The sequence below is a fragment of the Aethalodelphis obliquidens genome, unplaced genomic scaffold, assembly GCF_003676395.1.
Source record: "Aethalodelphis obliquidens isolate GAN/ISIS:26980383/991018 unplaced genomic scaffold, ASM367639v1 scaffold17, whole genome shotgun sequence".
Taxonomy (NCBI): domain Eukaryota; kingdom Metazoa; phylum Chordata; class Mammalia; order Artiodactyla; family Delphinidae; genus Aethalodelphis; species Aethalodelphis obliquidens.
The window spans coordinates 18,715,922-18,737,395 of NW_020837961.1; the positions used below are offsets into that span (position 1 = coordinate 18,715,922).

General features: G+C 36.0%; 1 protein-coding gene across 6 annotated transcripts in view; it reads left to right on the forward strand.

The window, feature by feature from the left end:
• BANK1 (B cell scaffold protein with ankyrin repeats 1) overlaps positions 1-21,474 on the forward strand; it is a 430,151-nt gene that overhangs the window by 256,956 nt on the left and 151,721 nt on the right. For all 6 annotated transcript variants that reach the window (XM_027117009.1, XM_027117008.1, XM_027117004.1 and 3 more), the window contains exon 7: positions 4,580-4,776. In XM_027117009.1, coding sequence (XP_026972810.1) covers positions 4,580-4,776 — 197 coding nt within the window. The remainder of the gene's footprint in view (positions 1-4,579; positions 4,777-21,474) is intronic.

Below are 21,474 nucleotides of genomic sequence, written 5' to 3' on the forward strand. Positions count from 1 at the left end.
TTAAAATAACTATGATAAATATGTTACAGAATCTATTGTAAAAGTTGCACAACATGCATAAAGAGATGGAAATTTCATCAGAGCATTGGAAATTATAATAAAAAACAAAAGGAAATTCTAGAAACATAAAATATCAGAAAAATTTTAGATATTTCATGGGCCTAATTGTAGAAAAAACAGAAAAGAATCAGTTTACTTGAAGACCGTCAAATTATTCAAGCTGATAAAGAGAGGAAAAATCCAGTGTCTAAGTAAAGCCTTAAAGAAAGAACAAGCTCAGGGCAGTGGTTGAGGGTCCGCCTGCCGATGCAGGGGACACGGGTTCGTGCCCTGGTCCGGGAAGATCCCACATGCCGCGGAGCGGCTGGGCCCGTGAGCCATGGCCACTGAACCTGCGCGTCCGGAGCCTGTGCTCTGCAACGAGAGAGGCCACAACAGTGAGAGGCCCACTTACCGAAAAAAAAAAAAAAAAAAGCTCAGCTCATCTACGTATTAATTTGGCTCAGTTTTGACTCAAGGTCTATGAGATAATACTACATGATCAAACATGTATAATTGAATTCTCAGAATAAAGATGAGAGACAATGAGGCAGAAAAATATTTGAAGAAATAATGGCTGAGAATGATCCAAAATTGAGGAATGACATTAACCCACAGATTTAATAAGCTCTGCAACCCCCTAGTAGAATATATACAAAAATATTATACCTACACATACCATAGTTAAAGGTGTGTGTAGGTATAATATTTTTGTATATATTCTACTAGGGGGTGAAAATCAGAGATAAAGAGAAAATTTTAAAAGTGCCTGTGGTAGGGGTGGGGATGAGGATGTGTGTGTTGAGGAAAGCACATGCCATACAGAAAACAATTACAAGAATTACGTCTGACTTCTCATTAGAAATAGAGGGCAGAGGACGATGGAATACAAGAGTATATACTGTATGATTCCATTTGTATGAAATACAAGATGAAATAAAATTTATCTGTGTTGATAGAAATTACACAGTAGTTGCTTCTGAAGTCAAGAATTGACTCGAATGGAGCAGGAGGGAACTTGTGGTGGTGATAGAAGTTTCCTTAGCTTGTTTTGGGTGATGGTTACATGGGTGTATACAACTGTCAAAATGCGTGAAACCCATGATCAGTGTATTTTTAAATATAAATTATACTTCTATATTTTTTTCAGAAGCCAATCGAAACATCAATATCTTTTAGCAAAAACATTAGTGATCATGTGATCTAGAATGAAATTAAGCACTGAAGAATAGCAAGGGACAGCATGTAATACTCCCCCGGGTCACAGACACATTATTTGATCAGCACTCCTTCTCTGACACTGAGTCTATGCCCATAAGAGAGTATAGCGTCCCCCAGCAAGTTTTTATTTTATAAGATAAAGAACTTCGTCATCTTATGCTATTACAAACATGCTTGTTCCCCACACAGAGCAATCCATTCATATCTCACATTCTCATAATAATCCAATCAAGGCTAAAATATAAAAAGTATGATTTTATAAAAAGCAGGATACTGAAAAACCCAAGCTATTTCTTAGCATAATCATACCTCTATTGATATGAATACCTTTATTCGTATATAAATTTCATATGTATAGTAATATAATAAGATATGCACATACTGAGTGTATTTAATTTGACGTTCTGGAAAAAACAGTGCTAGAGATCACAATCTAATTAGTATTAAAATAATTAATACAGCTCCTATGAATCATTTAATTTTTTGAACTGTTAACTCTGTCATATACTAATTTAAAAAAATACCTTAAATTAGAAATTTTCTAGTTATTGGTCATGTTATATTAGCAAGCTGAGCATCTCCTACATGATGAAGATAAGCAGGCAAAATGACCTCATCCAAGAAGATGAAAGGTACTGCTGTAGTGATGACATTGGGGCAGGTGTGAAATGGATTCATCATTTTGTAAAGGACCAACTATTCCAGGGTCAGTCTCTCAGGATGGTAACTACTTTGGAATAACGAAAAGAATGAGTGATCATAAGGTTGGGGCAAAGGAGAGTTAGGAAAGATGCTTTAAACTATTTGATGTAGAAGAAGGAGAAGGAAACTAATAATTTATTGAATACCTGTTATGTTTCAGACACCTTTCTGGGCACTTTTTGTATGTTGTCATTTAATTATCTCAGTAGCCCTACAAATTTGGATGAGAAAGCTGGGCTCAGATACTGAGTGGCTTGCTGAAACTTCACATAGTGAATATATGGCAAAGCCAACTAACGCTAAGCCCATGCTTTTGTAACTGTCATATTCTGTATTGCCCAAAGGATATAAAGATATGGTAATTTAGAGGACATTTCACCTCAACAGAAGTAATAATGTCTAATGATCAGTGTTGTCTAATCAAGAAACAGGCTGCTTTAGGAAGTAAAAAACACTCTCTCATTAGAGCTATGCAAGCAGTAACTAGAAGATCATCTTTTATAGACTCTAGGAATGCAATTCTGTTACTGGATAGGAAACTGGAAAAATGTCCTCCAAAACTCTTTCATGTCTCTAACTTCACAAAGCATTCTAGAAGATTAATGGCTTTTCAGCTACAACTAAAAGTGAAATAAAGAAATGGAAATTAAAGGAGCCAGCCTTCAAACCTGTACTCCCTTTTAGTATCAGCAGCATAATCTTAAATCAGCAGAACTTCTTGCTTTTGTGTGCCAGAAAGCATGGTTCAGAGTATCAAAACTGTTAAGAAGTGAGCCCTGGAAAACCATGTCCACTTGGTCCTTTTTATTCTTCCTGGTGTATAAAAATAGAGAGACTTTTAATGAAGTTTATTGTAGTTGTTTCTAATATTATATTACCTTAAACTTGAAGAATTTACTGACAGGGGAAGTTGGTGAGGTTAAAAGGTGAATGTATTCCTATAATGATTAAACACTTATTTAATGAAAATATATTTTAAGCTGCATTAACAGTGATTTCAAAGTACAACAGAATAACAATGTGCAAGAACAATGCATACGGCATTTAGTGGCAGGTGATAAATGTTTTTTGTATATTGTATGGTATGACAAAGAGAAAGATGACCAAGGACATGTAAAAATCTGACATTATCATGCAGATATTTTTCTTTATTAACTTTGGTTTGGTTTAATTATAGCAGAAATTATTTTATAATTCATTTAAATGAAAATAAATAGAAAATTATATCTTAATTCCTTTTGGAGAAAATACATTATTTTTATTTTGAAAATTGGTACCTAGAACAGTTTCAGCTTTTATAAGCTCATCTTCATAAAATATTTGATAATTTTTTAGTCACTGCTCACCATATAAGAAGGGACAAGTGCCTTTATCACTGAAATACTATCCTAGATTTACCTACAGCCATTTTAGTTCTAACACATTTTGAAGGATAAAATATTTCCTTACTGTAAGTTCTTAACATGTCCTGAAGGTTTTTGTTTTGTTTTGTTATGTTTCCTGTTAAAACATACAAACTAACAAACTAGATAATTTATTCAGCCCTGAAACACCCAAGTGAATTGAAAACTCCAGGTTTAAATCCCCTCTCTTTTCCTTTTTTTTTTTTTTTCTTGGTCTACAAAACAGCAAAGTAAATGAGGCCAGATTCACAGTTTTCCAAAACATTATGAGGTGGCTGTTTTCATTGCTTTAGAATTTTGCTGGAAGACAATTGACTTTTGCTTTGATGGCTTTGTTTCTGTTGCTATAAGTCTTCACACTGCTTGCTTCTAATAATGCCATAGCTATTAAAGTAAGCTGGTGTGTAATTTCTATAACACAATTTTTCTAGCTAGGTATGAAAGTGTAGAATAATAACAAACCATCACTCATCCGCATGTGTGTGTGTGCTTGTGTGTGTGTGTGTGTGTGTGTGTGTGTGTGTGTATTTTGGCATTGTGATAGCAGTATATATTCATCGTTTTATAGTTATGCATAATTAATACATGTCTTCTAACTAATAGCTAACATATAATTAGGAAATTCAAATTCCAGAACATTGATATGATACCTGTAAAATCCTGATGGAAATTTCCATATTGAAGATTTTTATAAAAGTGCTTATTAGCTGTTGCAGTTACTTTTTGAAAGAAAAATTTCACATAAAAATCTAACATAACTCACACCCCCAGGAATTTCATGTTCATTTCAACTTCAAAGAGAAGCAAACTAGGCATGGCAGTAGAAAATACAAAAAGTTTTATAGATGAATTTATTTGTTATTTAGTGTTTGATTAACGTTGCAGTACATTGAAAAAGGAGTTATTACAATGTAATGTTTTTGTTTTGTTTTACATTTAGGAGGTCCATATGCCTTTCTAAATTAAACTTACCCAACAAATAAGGGAGAGGCACTAATGCTAGTGAGAATATTAGTTTATATTTGCTTTAAGATGAGAAATAGAAAGAGGGAGGGTCTACACTGCGAAAACCACTGACAGTTTCTTATTTGCAAAATCACACTAAAAGTCTGCTCTACTTTGTGGGAATTACTTTTAGGAGTAGATTGTGTTTGACTTTTTCTTACGTGGTTCGAGATATGATAAAAAAAATTATCCTATTCTTATGCTTATAGGTCCTTATTTCAAAGAACTTCCAACTCTTCTCCACTGTGCAGCAAAATTTGGCCTAAAGAACTTGGCTATTCATTTGCTTCAATGTTCAGGAGCAACTTGGGCATCTAAGATGAAAAATTTGGAGGGTTCAGATCCAGCACATATTGCTGAAAGGCATGGTCACGAAGAACTCAAGAAAATCTTTGAAGACTTTTCAGTAAGTATTTTTCCATTTTATCTCTAAAACTCTTTTTTATAAAATTAATATGTATGTATGTGTGTGTGGGTACATGCACATTGCCCTTGAAAATGATGCTACTGTACAGCTAGTTTTTAGCGTCTGTTGGTCCTGAGTCATTCATTGTCTTAAGCATTTTGCAAGATTATTCAACTTGTCTTCATACGCCATAAACCAGCTCTGACTCCACACTCCCACCCCTAAATAGCCCCTTTGAAACTTATCTGGTCTTTCTGGCTTCTGAATAGCCTGTTCAGTATTGGAAAGGAGATGTTACCAAGGAAATGAAAACCTATTACTTTTCATCTGTTGTTCAAAAGTCTACGTAGGTGCTGTTAGGCACGTAAAATGAGATAAATATTTACTAGGTTAAAGGAATATATTTTGATAATTATTCAAAAAGTCTACCCAGTAAAAAGCTAACCCATGTTGTTTAACTTTGTTTCTGATATGTGATTGATTCCCTTTCTCTCTCTGTTAAGTCCCAGTTCTTTATTGTGTGTGTTGAAACTCCAAATTTCAGAACACCCTTTGAAGGATATTAGTTCTGTAAGAATGCAACCAAGGGACGATTGAAGGAGGGGATACTACCTTAGTACATAAAACATACTTTGTGTTTCCTTAATCAACCTTAGAAAAGCAATTATTTTCTGTTTGTAACAAAGGTATGCACATTTTGCTTGAGAAAGTGAATTATACTTCTGATGGCTCTTAGGAAAATATAATAGGCAATTATTGTGTTGGTGAATATGTCAGAATTTGTCTTTGGATTCTCAGAAGATAATTTTATTGCCAAAGAACAGTTAATACAGAATATTGAAATGCTTCTGGTCATTTTAGCATATATTCCGATTATTAGGTTAAGTAAATGTAATATTGGACTTCTAAAAACCATCGGTATTTCTGATTTCCAGAGAGTAAAATGACAACCAATCTAACTTTTTTCTCCACTTTTAAGAAATAGCAAATAGTTATCAGAAGAGCGTGGGTATCATCCACCATCTGGAACTACTTGTATTTAAAATACAAGTATTTATTTTATTTACAATAAATACAGAAATTAAGTTTTGTAATAAAATTAATAAACTACTTTTTATATTCTATGTCCTTCAAATGAGGAATAAGCATAATTTTTATTCATGGAAAGGTTTTAGATAGTGATTGTCGTATATCCGATGGATGCGTTCATTTTAGTTATTATCCACTGTACATAGTCATTGACCAATGCAACATGGCATCTATCTCAGGTAAGTCAGTGAATCAATTCAGCCTTGTAAATTGGCCCACAATAGTCCTATTATTCCTACATCCTGGGTACTCAGTTCTCTACAACCTTATTCTCAAATTTTTAACCACTGGTGGGTAGAAGTTAAAATTTCCCCTAGAAGTCTTCAACATCCAGGGTTACTTTCCAAGATGATCCCTGATTTTCAAAGAGTGACGCTTCCACTTATGGTTCTCCAGTGAGGACTCAGCTTTTAACAGATGCAGCCCCATGCAAAACTGCACATACTTCATAAATAACATAGTACTAAATAATAATGACAGTAGATACAAAAGCAGCTATGAGGGTAGGATTTGATGGATGTGGGAAATGATTTTTTTTCTCTCATCCTCTGGGTATTTATACCTTTACTCCTGCAATAATAGCATTGATACCAGTAGATTGGTATCACTGTCTTTAGGTGACTATTTATTCTTTCATAGTGGTTGCATTCTAATTTTGCAGTTATACTTGATAATTATTCTATGAAATTTGTTAAATTATTTCATGTATTCTGTCTCGTTGTGAGCTGTTACATTTTGCCAGCATGTCTATAGTAGACATTGACATTATAGGTAGGACAGATCAATTATTTTGCAGATGTTCTGCTGTCACTAAGGAAGTGACTATGGAAGTGTGTCAGATAAACACATGTTGAGACTTTATACTATAAATTATAGTAGCTATGTCTTTTTAAAATTATATCTAAACTTAATAGAGAAAAAATGTGCGATCTATTTGCATTGCTGAAATACTTTATTGTTTCTTTCAGAACATTTACATAGCTTTAATGTTATAACCACATTCTGATAAATCTCAGATTTGTCACATATGCATTCAAATTTTCCATGAACTATTTTTCAGAATTGTTGAAAGGAACAGATATTCTTTCAGTTTTCAGTTTATAATCCACCAATTGACCATACTTCTGTACTGAAGAAAAAATATATATTTTTAAATTCAAACATACCCCGCAACTGATTCACTGATTTCTTCAATTCTTCCTAATCCTCCATCAGTGAAACATTGTTCATTTTAGAATCTCACAGGGAGTTACAACACAGTGAGTTTGGTCATTGCTGAATAAAATGGGTAGGTAGAAAGAAAAAGTCGCTCATGACTTTTTAAAATAAAGATAAAAAGAGAATCAGTAGCAAGCGTTCATAAGCGAACAAGTACCATCTGTTAGCTAGATGAATAAGGAGGAAGAAGGAGAAGCCTCGAGTCACATTCTTGATGTTTCTTCGTGGCGTTTTTTACTTTGAAAGGTTAATAATTTATGTACAATCTATGAATAGAGACTTTTGATTATGAATGAGTAGCTTTCCTGTTTTGATAGTTATCGCATTAACAACTACACTTGTTTCATGTTTTCAGTACTATTATAGATAATAATACGATACATTTCTATAACCCATACAGTCTTTCAAATAAACTACTCAGTTTTCAGTTTCTGACAATGCCTACTAGAAGAATTGATATGAAAGGCGGATGGACAAAAAGCCACAGGATTGATGTTTAATTCCACAGTTGAGTGTGAACCACAGTTTGCTTCATAGAATTCTTGAGGACATCTCAGACTATTTCAAATAACAAGTAGCAATACTGACAACTCATTCAGTCCTCTAAAAACTTACCTTTTAAGTCAGAAATACCTGAGAATTTGAAACTAAAGTGGAAATTGACCACAGATTACAAGATACTTTGTGATTTAAGATAAAATGTACAGCCAAAATTAGAATGTGTTTTAAGCCAAATAATATGTGCTATTTCTTTGTGTTATCTTGAGTATGTCACCCCATTTACCTCCATCAGTTTTAAACACTTCAGAAAATGATTAGATCCCGTGTAAGTAGACAGGGAAATACATCCTCCTCTGTGGGCCGGCTCTGGAATTGGAGAACCAACAGGTGATTACTAGGAACAGTATCCACTTAGTATCTTTTCTCTTCCACCACAGTGTTCACTCGTATAGTTTGGTGTGTATATTAGTAAGATCTTAATCATACATAATCTTCGTGAAAATTTCAGAGATAGGCACTTTCTCTCGCTGACTTTTCAGGAGGACTCCTCCCTGGGAATGTTTCTGTTGCTCACGTCTGTGATGGGATTCTTGTGACAGCCTGCTCTCATTGACTTAGCCTGACACTGCTGTTGTGGACCGTGGGCTAGTGTGTGTGTGCGCCCACGCGCACCAGAGGGAGACAGAGAGCACGAGATTGATTCTGTCGCCCTCTAGTGTCTGCCTGGTAGACAGTGACCCTGATCTTTTTCAAACGGTCAAGGGTTTGGAATGACAGTACAGAAGAGGTAGATGTTGAAGCACCTGGAGTATCCCTGATATAGAGCAAAGGCTGACTGATTGGTGTAGGAACCCATTACTCGGAAGTTAGGCTTTATGCTTCGGGCCGTGAACATTCACCTTTCTTAGCCCATTATTTCTCTCAGTATTGGCTTTGCTCATTTGGTACTTTCTCTAGAGCAGCGGTCCCCCACCTTTTTGGCCCCAGGGACTGGTTTCGAAGGCAGTTTTTCCATGGACGGGGTGCGGGGGAGGGAGGAGGGACGGCGGAAGGTTCAGGCAGTAATGTGAGCGATGGGGTGCGGCAGACGAAGCTTCACTGGCTCTCCTGCGCCGCTCGCCTCCTGCTGTGCGGCCGGCTCCTAACAGGCCTGGACTGGTGTCGGTCCACAGCCCGGGGGTTGGGGAGCCCTGCTCTAGTGGATTATTCCATTTACTTTAGTAAATATTAGTAGATGCTAATTCCCTCTAAATGGCAGCATACCCTGCTTTGCTTATGTCGTTTTTCTTTCTCGTAAGTCTAGAAGCTAATGATGAGTCATGGGTTCCCTACCCCTCCCACCATCAGGTGCCCCCGAGGTGCTCAGCATGTATTTACTCATCGATGGCACAGAAGGCAAGTGTCAAATTTAAGGACTTGTTTGATCTCACTTACCCAGTAATATCCATAACCGGATCCCATGTTTAAAAAAAAAATATTGCTCATATTCTTTCTATATTCAGGATATTTTTTAAGTTTAGGTTTAGTATATTCATAGACAAATAACACAACTGCTCTCTTCAGCATTTATTTTTAATACGCCAGCCTACAGTGAAGTTTAGAATTCCAGCCTTTGTTCAATACTGATGTTCTGTTAGAACTGAAGAAACTGGAACAAGTCATATAACTGCACTTGAGGGCGTGCATTACAAATTCATGTCTCAGTTATGCTTTTGGAGCTACTTAGCAGTCTCTTTCTAAAATCCCATTAAATGGACCATAGCGGTGCATTACAGAAGTTTATTCTTCCCCAAGTCCTCAGACTCAGTTTTGATGCTCTAACTCTGCAGCTGTAAACATCCTGTTAAAACTCCCTCAACTCCTTCCTCTTCTTTGTCAAATTTTTATTTTTCCTCTAGTCATGGGGTCTTGGGATTCAGCCACGTTGGATTTGAATCCTAACTTCATCAAATACCACATTTGCATCCTTGAGCAACCTCTTTGTTTTCTCTCCGCTTCAGTTTCTTTGTTTGCAAATAGGAAAAATAATTCCTTACAGGATGTTTTTAGGACTTGATGACATAATATGAAAACATTAAAAGTATAGTAGATCCCTAATAAATGATACTGCATTCACCTTATTTTCTTTTGATTTATTGTGATTCATATCAACTTGAGACCTCACCATCAATCATATCCTCTCTTTCTCCTGCATCGTTAATCTCTCCCATTATACTGACTTTTCCCTGAACAAGCATGTTCAAATACACACACATGCACACACACACGCTCCCAACAACCCTGCCTTCTCTTTGATCTCTTTTTCAGTACCAGAACTAACTGAAAGAATGACTTTTCGTTTCACTCATTTCTTTCCTCCAGCAATCCAAGCTTTGCATTCAGCCCACTACTGAAGCTGCTCTGTCAAAGACCATTAATAAGCTACCATAGATCAGACCCATTGGATTCCTCTCAGATGTTCTTTGGCTCAAGCTTTGGCACTGGATTCCCTGACCCTGTCCTCTTCCTAAATCTCCACTCACCCTTTGTGACTTCCTTCTCTTACCCCATCAGTTAAGGTTCTATCTACATAGTCTTCTCTGGTGATTGACAGCTAAATCATTGTCTTTAACCTGGACCTTCCTCCTGACTTAAAGTTCCAGTTTTAGTTGCAAGCTGAATGTGTCCACATGGATATGTTACAGGCCTCTAGAGCTCAACAGACCCAAATGATCTTTTTCTTTTCTCCTGGCTAATGGCATAATTATCTGCAATATTTACTTGGCCAAAATTTGAAAGTCATTTTCAACTCCTGATTAGATAGCCACAAATGCATATACTATTTCCCATTTTTCAGATGAGGAAACAGATTTATAAAGTACCTTGCCCAAAGTCACCCTGCTAAAAATATGTCTGACTTAACCCCGAATCCATTCTCATAGCCTCCCTCTCCCTCATACAACCCTGATCCACACCATCCGTTCAGTTACCATATCTTAACAGTTGTACTTACACCTCATCTATCCCATCTGTTCCCTCTTTTTCCTTCTCTCTGTGGCTCCCTTGGTTTGTACCTTCATTATCTCTCTTCTGGTCGGCTGCGCTAAAAAGCCCCCTAGGAGGTCTTTCCTTCCCAGTCTTTTTGGCCTCAAGCCATCCCATATCAGGCTGCATACTGAGGACCCCCCACAGCATAGCCCAGCTGACTATTTTAGCCTCATCCTTAATTGCACAACTCAGCTGCCAAAGTCCATTTGTCCTTCCTTCATTTCATTACTTCAAGCTATTCCCTTTACCTAGAAGTCCCTTCCTCCTTAATAAAATATCCTGAGCTCTTAACCATGCCCAAATCTCAGCTCAAACTCCACCTATTCCAGGAGACCTTCATAGAAAGAGGCTGTAGGTGTGTACGTCCACTGTCTAACTTTCATCTCCTTCCCAAATTCTAGCCTCATCCAGGAACATTATGTGCTGGAGTCTGGGAGCCACGTATCTTGAGATAGGTGGCTCTGGAGCCACCTGAGTCTAAATACTGACTCTGCTACTTTCCAGCCATGCGCCCTGAGTAAATCACTTAATCTCTCCTTGCTTCAGTTTCCTCGTCTCTAAAATGGAGGTGAACACCTTTTTTTGGTACCATTGTTATGATAAATAAATATAAATACATGTAAAACATGTACAAGAATACCTGACAAGTACTAAGCACTCTAAAAGTTATATGGAATTATCTGTTGTTCTCCTGTTATTCTGTTTCCGAGGACCCATTCTTTTGTGGGTCTTTTTATAGTTTAAAGTATTAATAAGTACTGGTGAACGGTTATTTATTTTTATTTACTTGTTTGTTTTGCATGTCTGTCTCTCCAGTAGATTATGAATTCCATGGGGGCAAGGACAGTTTTATTTCTTTTACCGCAGTTTCCCTAATATCTAACCCAATTTTTGGCCAACACTATGGGTTCACTACATAAGTGTTGAATGAATCAATTAATCAATCAGTGTTGATTACATTAACTTTCCAGTTCCTGGAGGCAAGTGTCATGCTCTGTTTATTCCATATTCCCCACAGCATCTAATATAGTGTCTTCCAGGTTGTAGATAATAAATGTTTATTGAATAATAACAATAGTAAAGGCTCTAACCCTAAGGAGAATTTTTGTTTTTTTGTTTATTTTTTTTTGCTGTACGCAGGCTTCTCACTGTCGTGGCCTCTCCCGTTGCGGAGCACAGGCTCCGGACGCGCAGGCTCAGCGGCCATGGCTCGTGGGCCCAGCCGCTCCGCGGCATGCGGGATCCTCCCGGACCGGGGCACGAACCCGTGTCCCCCGCATCGGCAGGTGGACTCCCAACCACTGCGCCACCAGGGAAGCCCCCTAGGGAGAATTTTTTTAAGTGTTATTTGGATAAATTTATCCAAGATGAGAAATAAATATTATTTTCTTGTAGTTCTTTAAGACAAGTGACTATGGGGAAAAAAAATTCGGATAGAAGAAAAATAACCCCCCCCCACCAAAAAATTATTGTAGCTTCCAGGAACTTACCATTAGTGAAAGAGACATTTAAAGCTGTTCATTATCACAGTACAAGTGGTTTTGATCTTGGCAAATATTCCAGTGTTTTAGTGTTAAAACCCACACTTAATCTTCTTGAATCTCTCTTCAAATCCTACACAAACAACTTTTGTCCTTTAAGAACTAGATTCAGGCCAATGCAATACATTAAAACATTATCCACCACATTTATCATCTTTTATCTAAACATCTAGAGGTATTTTGTGATTTTATTTCTATATTGTTCTTACTAAAATTTATTTTCTTAGGAATAGAATATCTAGATATTCCAATTTTCTGATTTGTAAAATATCTGTCCTAGCAACAGTAGGCATTTACATGGCAAGGACCACTGGATAAATTATGTGATTGTTGTTTTATTGCAAATGAAAAGAGAGGGAAAGAGATCATATGCTTCTCTTGTGAATATGAGAGAAGTAAGCAGTTTCATTTTATATTTGTTATTGTCAGTTTAATAAAGTAGGTAGTTAATGAACAATTACTAAGCATGAGGATACTATTCATTGCATTTGTTGACTAGTAGCATAATTATTGTGAATGACTTTAATGAATGCTTTTTGAATATGGAATTATAAATACCATTGGTTTGGGGGAAGTCTTAAGGAACATTCACATGAGAATACACAACTATGAAAATACGCAAGATCAGAATGGAGGTCGTTTTGACTTTTCTTGATTGTGAACATTTGCCATGAAATTACGAATTGGCTGTTCATATTAAGTGTACTGATTTAAGATGCATGATATTAGTGGCCTTGTTCCTATAACATAACCTGAAGTGTGTCTTAAGTTCATTCAGTGCAAGCTCATTCTTTTTGTTCTGTATAGATCTGACTCAAGAAAGGAAGGGAAAGAAGAGAAAACAAGCTAGGCTTTACTGAGTACTTCTGTCTCAGGCATTATGCTTGGTGCTTCCACATTAGATCAGTATACTAATCTGTGTGAATCAGACATTTTTACTCCCCTTTTACAGATCAGGAAATTAAGCTAAGACTGTTGATTGGGGATGTGCACTAATCTGGCAGAGCTGTTATTTCTCATCTAAGCCCAACTAAGTTCCGCTTAATGATTTTTTAAACTACTGCTAACTAAGTTCCATTTAATGATTTTTTAAACTACTGCTTATCTCTTTCTTCCTTAAAATCAAATACTACCAATGTATTATCTTTTATTTTTCATCTTTAGCATTTATATTCTGGTTAATACACAAGTAGACTGATGACTCTGTTGAACTGTATATGAAAAAAAAAAATGATGGTAAGCATTGGAGCCTAGGAACCAAAGAGCAGAGAAAACTGTCCCTATAGAACAGGGATTAAATTCAATTGGGAAATTATTTAAATTGTGGTTTTAAACGTTTTTGTTTAACTATTTTGATTTTTAAAAGTGACTTTTTTAAACAAATATTAAGACTTTTTCCTTCAAAGCAATTATGTAAGAAGTAAATTGATACTTATCCTGTATTACAGTGTATTGTATTTAAGGGAAAACAATGTCTAATGGAGCAGCGTGTAGGCATTTCTGGTTGGAGTTAGAAGACTTGTCTGGAAAGAAGCAATTATGGGATTTGTAGGGAAACACACAAATTCAACTCCCGATTATAATTACATTTTCATTTAACAGGAAAAGGATATTTCTTTGTAAAAGGAAAAATTGTGCAATAATCTCACTCCCTAAATCATGAATGCTTAAGGCTGAAGCCCCTTGGTGGCAGGGTGCTCAATGAGCAAAGTACCTCAGGCAAAAGAAAGTCTCACTGGTGCTGAAATTGCTCATGACAAATAAAGTGATAGCTAGTGTCCCAGAACATGATGAAATAGATGAACATAAAAATGTCCAAAACATCTTCATAAATATTAAAAGACCCTGAAATGGCAGGATGGTAATTGGAACAGTTGAAATCACATGGAATTTTTCCTAAGAAGATAAATCATGAACAGAATTTTAAATAAGGAGCATTTAATGGAGAAACATGAAGGATGCATCTGGGTGAAAGGAATGGAATGTACAATTGTGGGGAAAAGGCAGAGCACATGTAACCTCTGAGTTCTTGGACCAGAAAACAGTCATTTTATGTGATTTTTTTCATGGAATACATATTCTCCTTTGCCTTGTGTACAATAATGACCTAGGTAGGACCATAGATCTATTTTTTAAAGAACACTTTAACATTTAATATGGGATTTTAATAAAATATATAGTAAGGAATCCTGTTTTTAGAGCCTAAAAGAGCTTATACACACATTCATGGTAGGTATTTAAAAATCCAGACAATAGGTTTTCTGTTTTTTGGTTTTTGTCTTTTTTTTTTATTAAAAATAAAAGTGAAAAATGCAATGAAATAAATCAAGATATTTTTCATTCCTTTAGTCTGCTTTTTTTGTGGAAAGATTTTCTTTTCTAAATGTTTGTCATTATTCATCACTTCAAGGGAGAGAAAAAATAACACAGAATAGGAAGAAAAAAAAAGATTGCAATTTAGTGGTACTTTGATTTGATCAGAATATCATAAAATAAAGCACCTTGTGAGACATACAGACGCACACTCCAACTGAGAGAGAGAAACAGCAGTTTCCATTTAAAGGAATTATTAAGAGAATTCCCTGGCAGTCCAGTGGTTAGGACTCGGTGCTTTCACTGCCAGGACCTGGGTTCAATCCCTGTGGTCTGGTCGGGGAGCTAAGATCCCACAAGCCACAGGGTGCGGCCAAAAAAAAAAAAAAAGGAATTATCGTTATCGTCCAAATTATTATTGGTAATAATAAAAGTAAAAATTTTGAAAATAGATTTGTTGAATTTTATAACTTGTATCTAGTAGCAATCAAGGTAACTGAACATCTGCTAAAGATCTATTTTGTTTCTCCTACCATATGTTATATGTATATTTCTAAGAATTTAATGTGGTACTTATTCAGTTCTTATTCTTTACATATTCAACTTCAGTATATGAACAAGTTGTTGATATTTTAAGGACAAAATATGTGACTATACATCCATTTTAATTTCTGAGAAATGACAGATTTTGTTTTCCTTTCTTAAAATGATTAGGTTATGAATGCCACATAAATCAACATCCACATTTTTAAGCTCTCACTAGATCAGAAATTTCTTTTTAGTGGATCACTTATCTATGCCAAGCTGAGATTTTCCTTTATAGACTTCAACCTGATTATACAGAGATCCTGTCCACTGTTTTATAAATCTGTCTGGGCATGCAATCTGAAAAAGAATACAGAAGACAAAATTCCATGATAAGTATTTAAAACTGAATACCTACTTTCTTTTATGTAGCATTCATAAACCAACAGTAATACAGAAATAAATTTTATATTTGATATCTTCCAATGAGAAAATGCATCTATTTACATTTTCCTTTTAATTTAAAAATAACACATGGTTATTTTAGAATATTTGGAAACTAAAGAGAAATATAGAGGTTATTTATAATTCCACTTTCTAGAAATAACCACTTTAAACATGCGTTTCCTTACATTCATGTTTGGAAATTTAAATAAATTTAAATGACTCAAAACCCATTATTTAGCTAAAAGGTTCTCATATTCTAATTATCCCTAGAACTTTTAGAGTAAGAGATTTCTTATGTCTTTCCTAATAGTGCATAACTCCATGCTCTGGCTTCTTTTTCATACTTCCACGTTCTGGGTGTAGCATCCTCTTCCAGTTCTTCCAGTTCTCCCAGATCCCAGACAATGTTGACCTTTTCCCTAGATTCCCACACAAACACCATTCACAGAGACCTCTGTGTCAATAGCAAATTTTAGTGAAGGTTTAGAGGCATGGAGGGAGCTTCTCTGTAGCAATGACCCTGGCACTAATCTTGACCCATAATAATTAGCCTTTTTGCCTCCAAATACTGCCCCACACAGGCCTTACTTCTCTGCTTTTGCAGACTCTCAGGAGTTTAGTCATCTTCTTTCATTCTTGTGCATTTAGGTCTTTAAAATATCACTTTCCTTCTTCAAACAATTTATCAAGGAACTCGAAGAAAGTCCTCTTTATCCTAGAGAAGAATCCTGGTGTCAGCTGTTAGGAGGCATAGATTTGCTCCATTTTATTCTTACAAATTTGTTGTATTGCAAAAACGTTTTATGTCCTGCTGTTTTAATTTAAAATTATATTCAACTCCTTTATTTATTATTATATACTTCTGGTAAACATGATAGCCTCGTTTTTAGTAGAAATATAATATGAGATGAATCCTTTTGGGGATAAACCCAAGAGGTTACTGCTTGCAGTTTGCCTTCACTTGCTCAGAATGTTCATCAGAGAATCCATCAAAACTCCATCTGTGCCAGAAAGTAGGCATGGCCCTACCTGAAATGTGTAAGAGGTTCTGAACAAGGTAGAAGCCCCAAATGCTGCTCATCGGGTGCAAAATAACAAATTTTGATACATCAGGGCCACAGCACCAAGCACAGCCCCAAGACTGGCTCTGTGTGCTGAGCCTGTGCACGTGGGAAGTGGCTGAATTTCCCTCCCTAAGGACAGAAAAATCACTACATCCAAGTGGAGCAGCTTTGCTTTGGACCTCTTAGAATTCTGACTTTAGGACTAGAAGCGGATTTCCTTGATAAAAATTTGCTACCCTAGTTTGGATTTAATACCCTTCTTATAAGACTGATATTTACTTCTAGGGAGTAATCCCTGACTGATTTGAGGAAAGGAAAGAGAAATCATGCCATTGAAGAGCACTTAGCAGTCATATTTATTTAATCACACAATATGCTGCTCTGATAACGTTTGAGCCTAGACAAGCATCACCATAAAGAGAAGAGAGATTTTATCTAATACTTGATATTGATTCAATATGAAAAGTGATTCAAAAGTGAAAAATCCAGTCTATCGGTGAGTTGATTGATATGCATGATACCAAAGTTTACTAGTTACTCATTAAAATTTTGTATAAGTGCCTTAGGTTTTAGAAATTGAGATTACACAAGAACAAAAATTCTCATCGTTTTGATTTTAGCATTTGCCAGAAACATGCCCATGAAACTCTTAAAATCACATGAAACATGTATGGGAAAAAAGAAAAGGAATAGAGAGGCAGGTGAGAGAAAGAAACAGACATCTGTAGAACAGAAGAAATGGGTAAGGCAGCTGTCTGTGGTATTTCTGCCTACTCTTGTTACTCTGAGAAAATACTTGACTTTTAATTAGTATTTTTTTACACATTTTTCAGGAAAGACATTTCTCCTGGCCACTAAGCCCAGTGTATGTCACTGCTTAAAATAGACTTTCCCTGAAATGGTGTTAGTTTGGCTTAACAGAGTCAAGCAAAACTCCCATTTGTAATTCTCAGTAAGAACTATTTACAGATGTCGCAGCTGCTGTTTTTTCACTGTGTTGCTACATAATAAATGATTCATATTTTCATAAATTCCTAGAAAAGCTAACAGTATCTGTATACTTTCTCTTTATATACACACAGGTTATAACCCTAAAAAAAGTTTTCTCGAGTTTTTAATCCCTTATTCTGCTTCCCATACAGAAAGAGACAGAATCACACAGGTCATGACCATACCCAGATAGTCTCCATGGCAATCTGATTTTGGGGCGGGGGGTGGGAAATTGGGGCAAGCGCCCTGGGGAAAGCAAGATGAGTAAAGTATGTGAATAGTCTTTGAGTGTTTTTTTTCCAACTCAAACAAGTTAGTGCATTATCAGTTTGTGTTATCCCAAATGAAATGAGCTCTCATTAAACTCCAAGAAAGCAGAGATTTTGTAATACAAATATAGTACACGTTTTATGTTTCCAACTTTTTGAAAAGTCACAATGTATTATTTCCGTGATTTGGGTTTTCTACATCAGATATGCCATATTTTCTTTAAAAAAGTGTATACACACTTTTCTCAGAATATCAAAGTTTTCATCCTCCTTATTCCAAGGTCTGTTTTGTCTCCTCTGTTTCATAATTGTGAAATAAATTTGTTGCTTCAGTCGTATAATCAGTATTTACTAAAATGTTTTATTGTTTAAAAAGTTTTTTCAGAATTAATGATTCTTTTGATAAACACTAAATGGCACTTTGTCCTAGCAACAGCTGAACCCTGAGAAGTCACACCTCATCATCCCAGGCAGAGAATAATCTTACCCTTTTGAGATGTCGTAGTATCATTCCTGAATGAGGATATTGCAATATTTGGTTTGAATATCTATGTACCCTCATTTTTTGGAAAGTATTCTTTATATCCACTGTAAGCCCCCCCGCCCAGTCTACAATTTAAGCCCATTTCCCATTGTCCTAATGTCATACTTTATGGAAAACAGCTGGGTGGCAAATTCAGCCACAGCAAATGCACATTTTGGAAGAACTTATAATATCTCTGCTCTCATCTTCATTGTTCCAAATAACATAGCTGATTAGAATCAGTCATGGTCTATGAGAACAAACAACAATATTATTTTGATTACCTGTTGACTCAGTACATAGTGATTTTAATGCTTATTAAGTTAAAAGTAATTGAATACCCACAGGTAACAAGCCAATCCATGAAAGTAATAGAGGGAAGCAGTATATATGTGCTTACAGTTCTTCTCAAATAGGGATAATTAATATGTCATTAAAATTTTTTTCAAGGTTGAAACAATATCTCATTCTGAACAGATAATTCATTATCTTTAACGTATTTGCTTCAGACACTGGTGGTCTTCAGTATCCTACATGTGTTGGCTAAAAGGTCTTTAAAGTCCCGTGGAGCCCTATGTTTTTATAATCCTTAGACTTCCAATTTCTTAGAAACCTTCTGAACTTAAGTTCTTTTGTTTTTCTCTGGCTTCTTTCAAACCAATTAGCTTGTGTAGAACAGAGTAATCTAGAGCTGTCACTTGTATGCCTGCTGGTCAAAAGGAAATGCAATTTCAGTGAGGACAAAATTAATCATAAATGTTAATTAGAACAATCAGTATTGACATTGTAGCTTTAGAGAGTGGACCTCGTGAAATAAACACAATGGCATTGTGCTTTCAGAATAAAAGTATGCAAAGGCAAATTAATTAAAATTTCATTGGAAAAATATCCCTTGGAATTTCTTCTCTATTAATTGGCTTGAATTTCATTCATTCTTGATGCTTGAGGCTAGAAAAGGGTGTTTAATATAATTCAATGTAGATTGGGTATGTACTTTTCTACTGGTATCATGGCATGATTTCTACTTTAAATTTATATAAAGGTCTTTCCAAGGTCAGATTACTTATGAGAAAATTGCGTAACTAAATATATAAATATTTTTAAAGGAATATTCAAAAAATATCATAGCTCTCAGCCAAGCTATATGATTTCGTCTTCATCTCTCCTATGTAGCAACACCTTCCTTGTGATATATATGGATGTGAGAAATTAAAGATTATGTCTGACTTATTTTGCCTCCAAAAATATAATATAAAAGGAAAATAGGTGGTACCAGATGAAAGCTAAATTTTTGGATTTGTTTTTTAAGTAAATTAATGAGCTCTCACTTGAGCCCCAAAATTAATAGTCTCTCCAATTTTAGTTTGGCAAGTCAATGTATTGATTGATTTAACAAATATTTGAGTACCTATTAGATTCCAGGTATTGTTCTAAACACAAGGATTTCAAAATGAAGTAAAACTCCTGCCATCATGGAATTCTAATGGGAAAAAAGGCAGATTATAAGCAAATAAAATTTAAGACATATAATGTATCAGATGGACATTACTGTTTAAGGCTAAGAAGAAATAAGAAAGACCACCTAGTGTAGGGTGGTGTTTGGGAGGAGTTGGGGAGAGGGCAATTTTGAAATGAGTAGTCAGAGGAGTCCTCACTGAGAAGGCAGCCTTTGATAACAACCTGAAAACCATGAAAGCCATGCAGATATCTGGGAGAAAACTGTCCCAGCAAGAGAAAAGAGCACGACAAACGCAAAAGCCCTGAGGTGGATGTATCTGACATGTCCAGAACAGAGCAAGTTGGCCAATGTTCCTGAAGCAGAGTGAATGAGAGAGAAAGAGAATAGTTGGGGTCAGAAAGGTGACAGAAGTGTAGGGCCTTACAGGCAATGTTGAGGATCTTGGAGAAAGAAAGCCATCAGAGAATTCTGAAGAGAGATGTGTTCTCATTTGACACTTTGGCTGCTGTTTTGACAACAGACTGTAGAGGGCAAGGGCAGGACGGATGAGACCTGATTGGAGACTATTCCAATATTCCAGAGAACAGATGATGAAATGATAATAGCTTAGACTAGGATGACAGTGGCGGAGATGGTGCGAAGTGGTCGATTTGAAATATACTGGTGTTTTGTAGGAGAGCCAACAGATCTACCGATTCTTTGGCAGTGGGGTGTAAAAGAAATTGAGTAGTTACTGACATCTCCAAGGATTTTGGTAGAAGCAGTGGAAGGAATAAATTGCTATTGTATTGAGATGAGGAAGATTGTGTGCAAAGCTGGTTTGCTGGGGAAGATTGGTAGTTTGGTTTGGGGCATAATAAATTTAAAATGCCTATAGATATTCCAAAGTTTAGAAGTTAAGGGAATAGGAGACACCGGCAGAAAAGACCAAGAATGAGCAGCCTTTGAGATGGGAAGAGACATCAGGAAATCTACTGTCCTGAAATTCAAGTGAAAAAATAACTTGACAGAGGAGACAGTAGTCACCTGGGTCACATGCTACTGATGGGTCAACTAAGATAAGGACAGAGGATCAGCCTTTGTATTTAGCAGTGTACCTGTCAAGAGCAGTTTGTGTGAAGTGCATTGAGGGAGGGGGCGTGAGAGGTTTGGGAGAGGTGGGAAAGCCTTAACATTGACCCTTAGAGGCTCAAGTGAGGAAAGAAGGAGTGGAATCAGGGACTAATGAGGATAGAACAATTCTTTGGGGTGTAAAGATAAAGCACAGAAAAGATACTATAGCTAGTAGGGAACATGGGGTCAATTGAGGTCTTTGTTTTTCAAAAAACCAGAGTGTTTTCATCTGTCAGACATTAATATCCACTCACATTGACAAATCTTATACTCAAATCCTTGATTTGAGCCTATGGTTGAGACTTCAGCCTAAGCAAGCACATTTCTCCGTTTATTAGTGTTTAATTTGCTTTTCTCAGGACTGCCGAGTCCACTTATTGAAATCTGGCTCTCACTAAAACATCAGTAAGCCAATTAATCCATTTCCTTAATGAGAACTCTCTATTACAAAATGGGTAACTGCATAGATTTCTATTGAATCTATCAATCTTGCATTTGGTGGGGAGAATGCCAATTATCTAAGCAATCTGGTTCATTACTGCAGTATTGGACTGCGTTGCTGAACAAGCCTGCAGCTCGATTACAATAGCACTGCGGGGTGGAGGGCTTGGAGTTGATT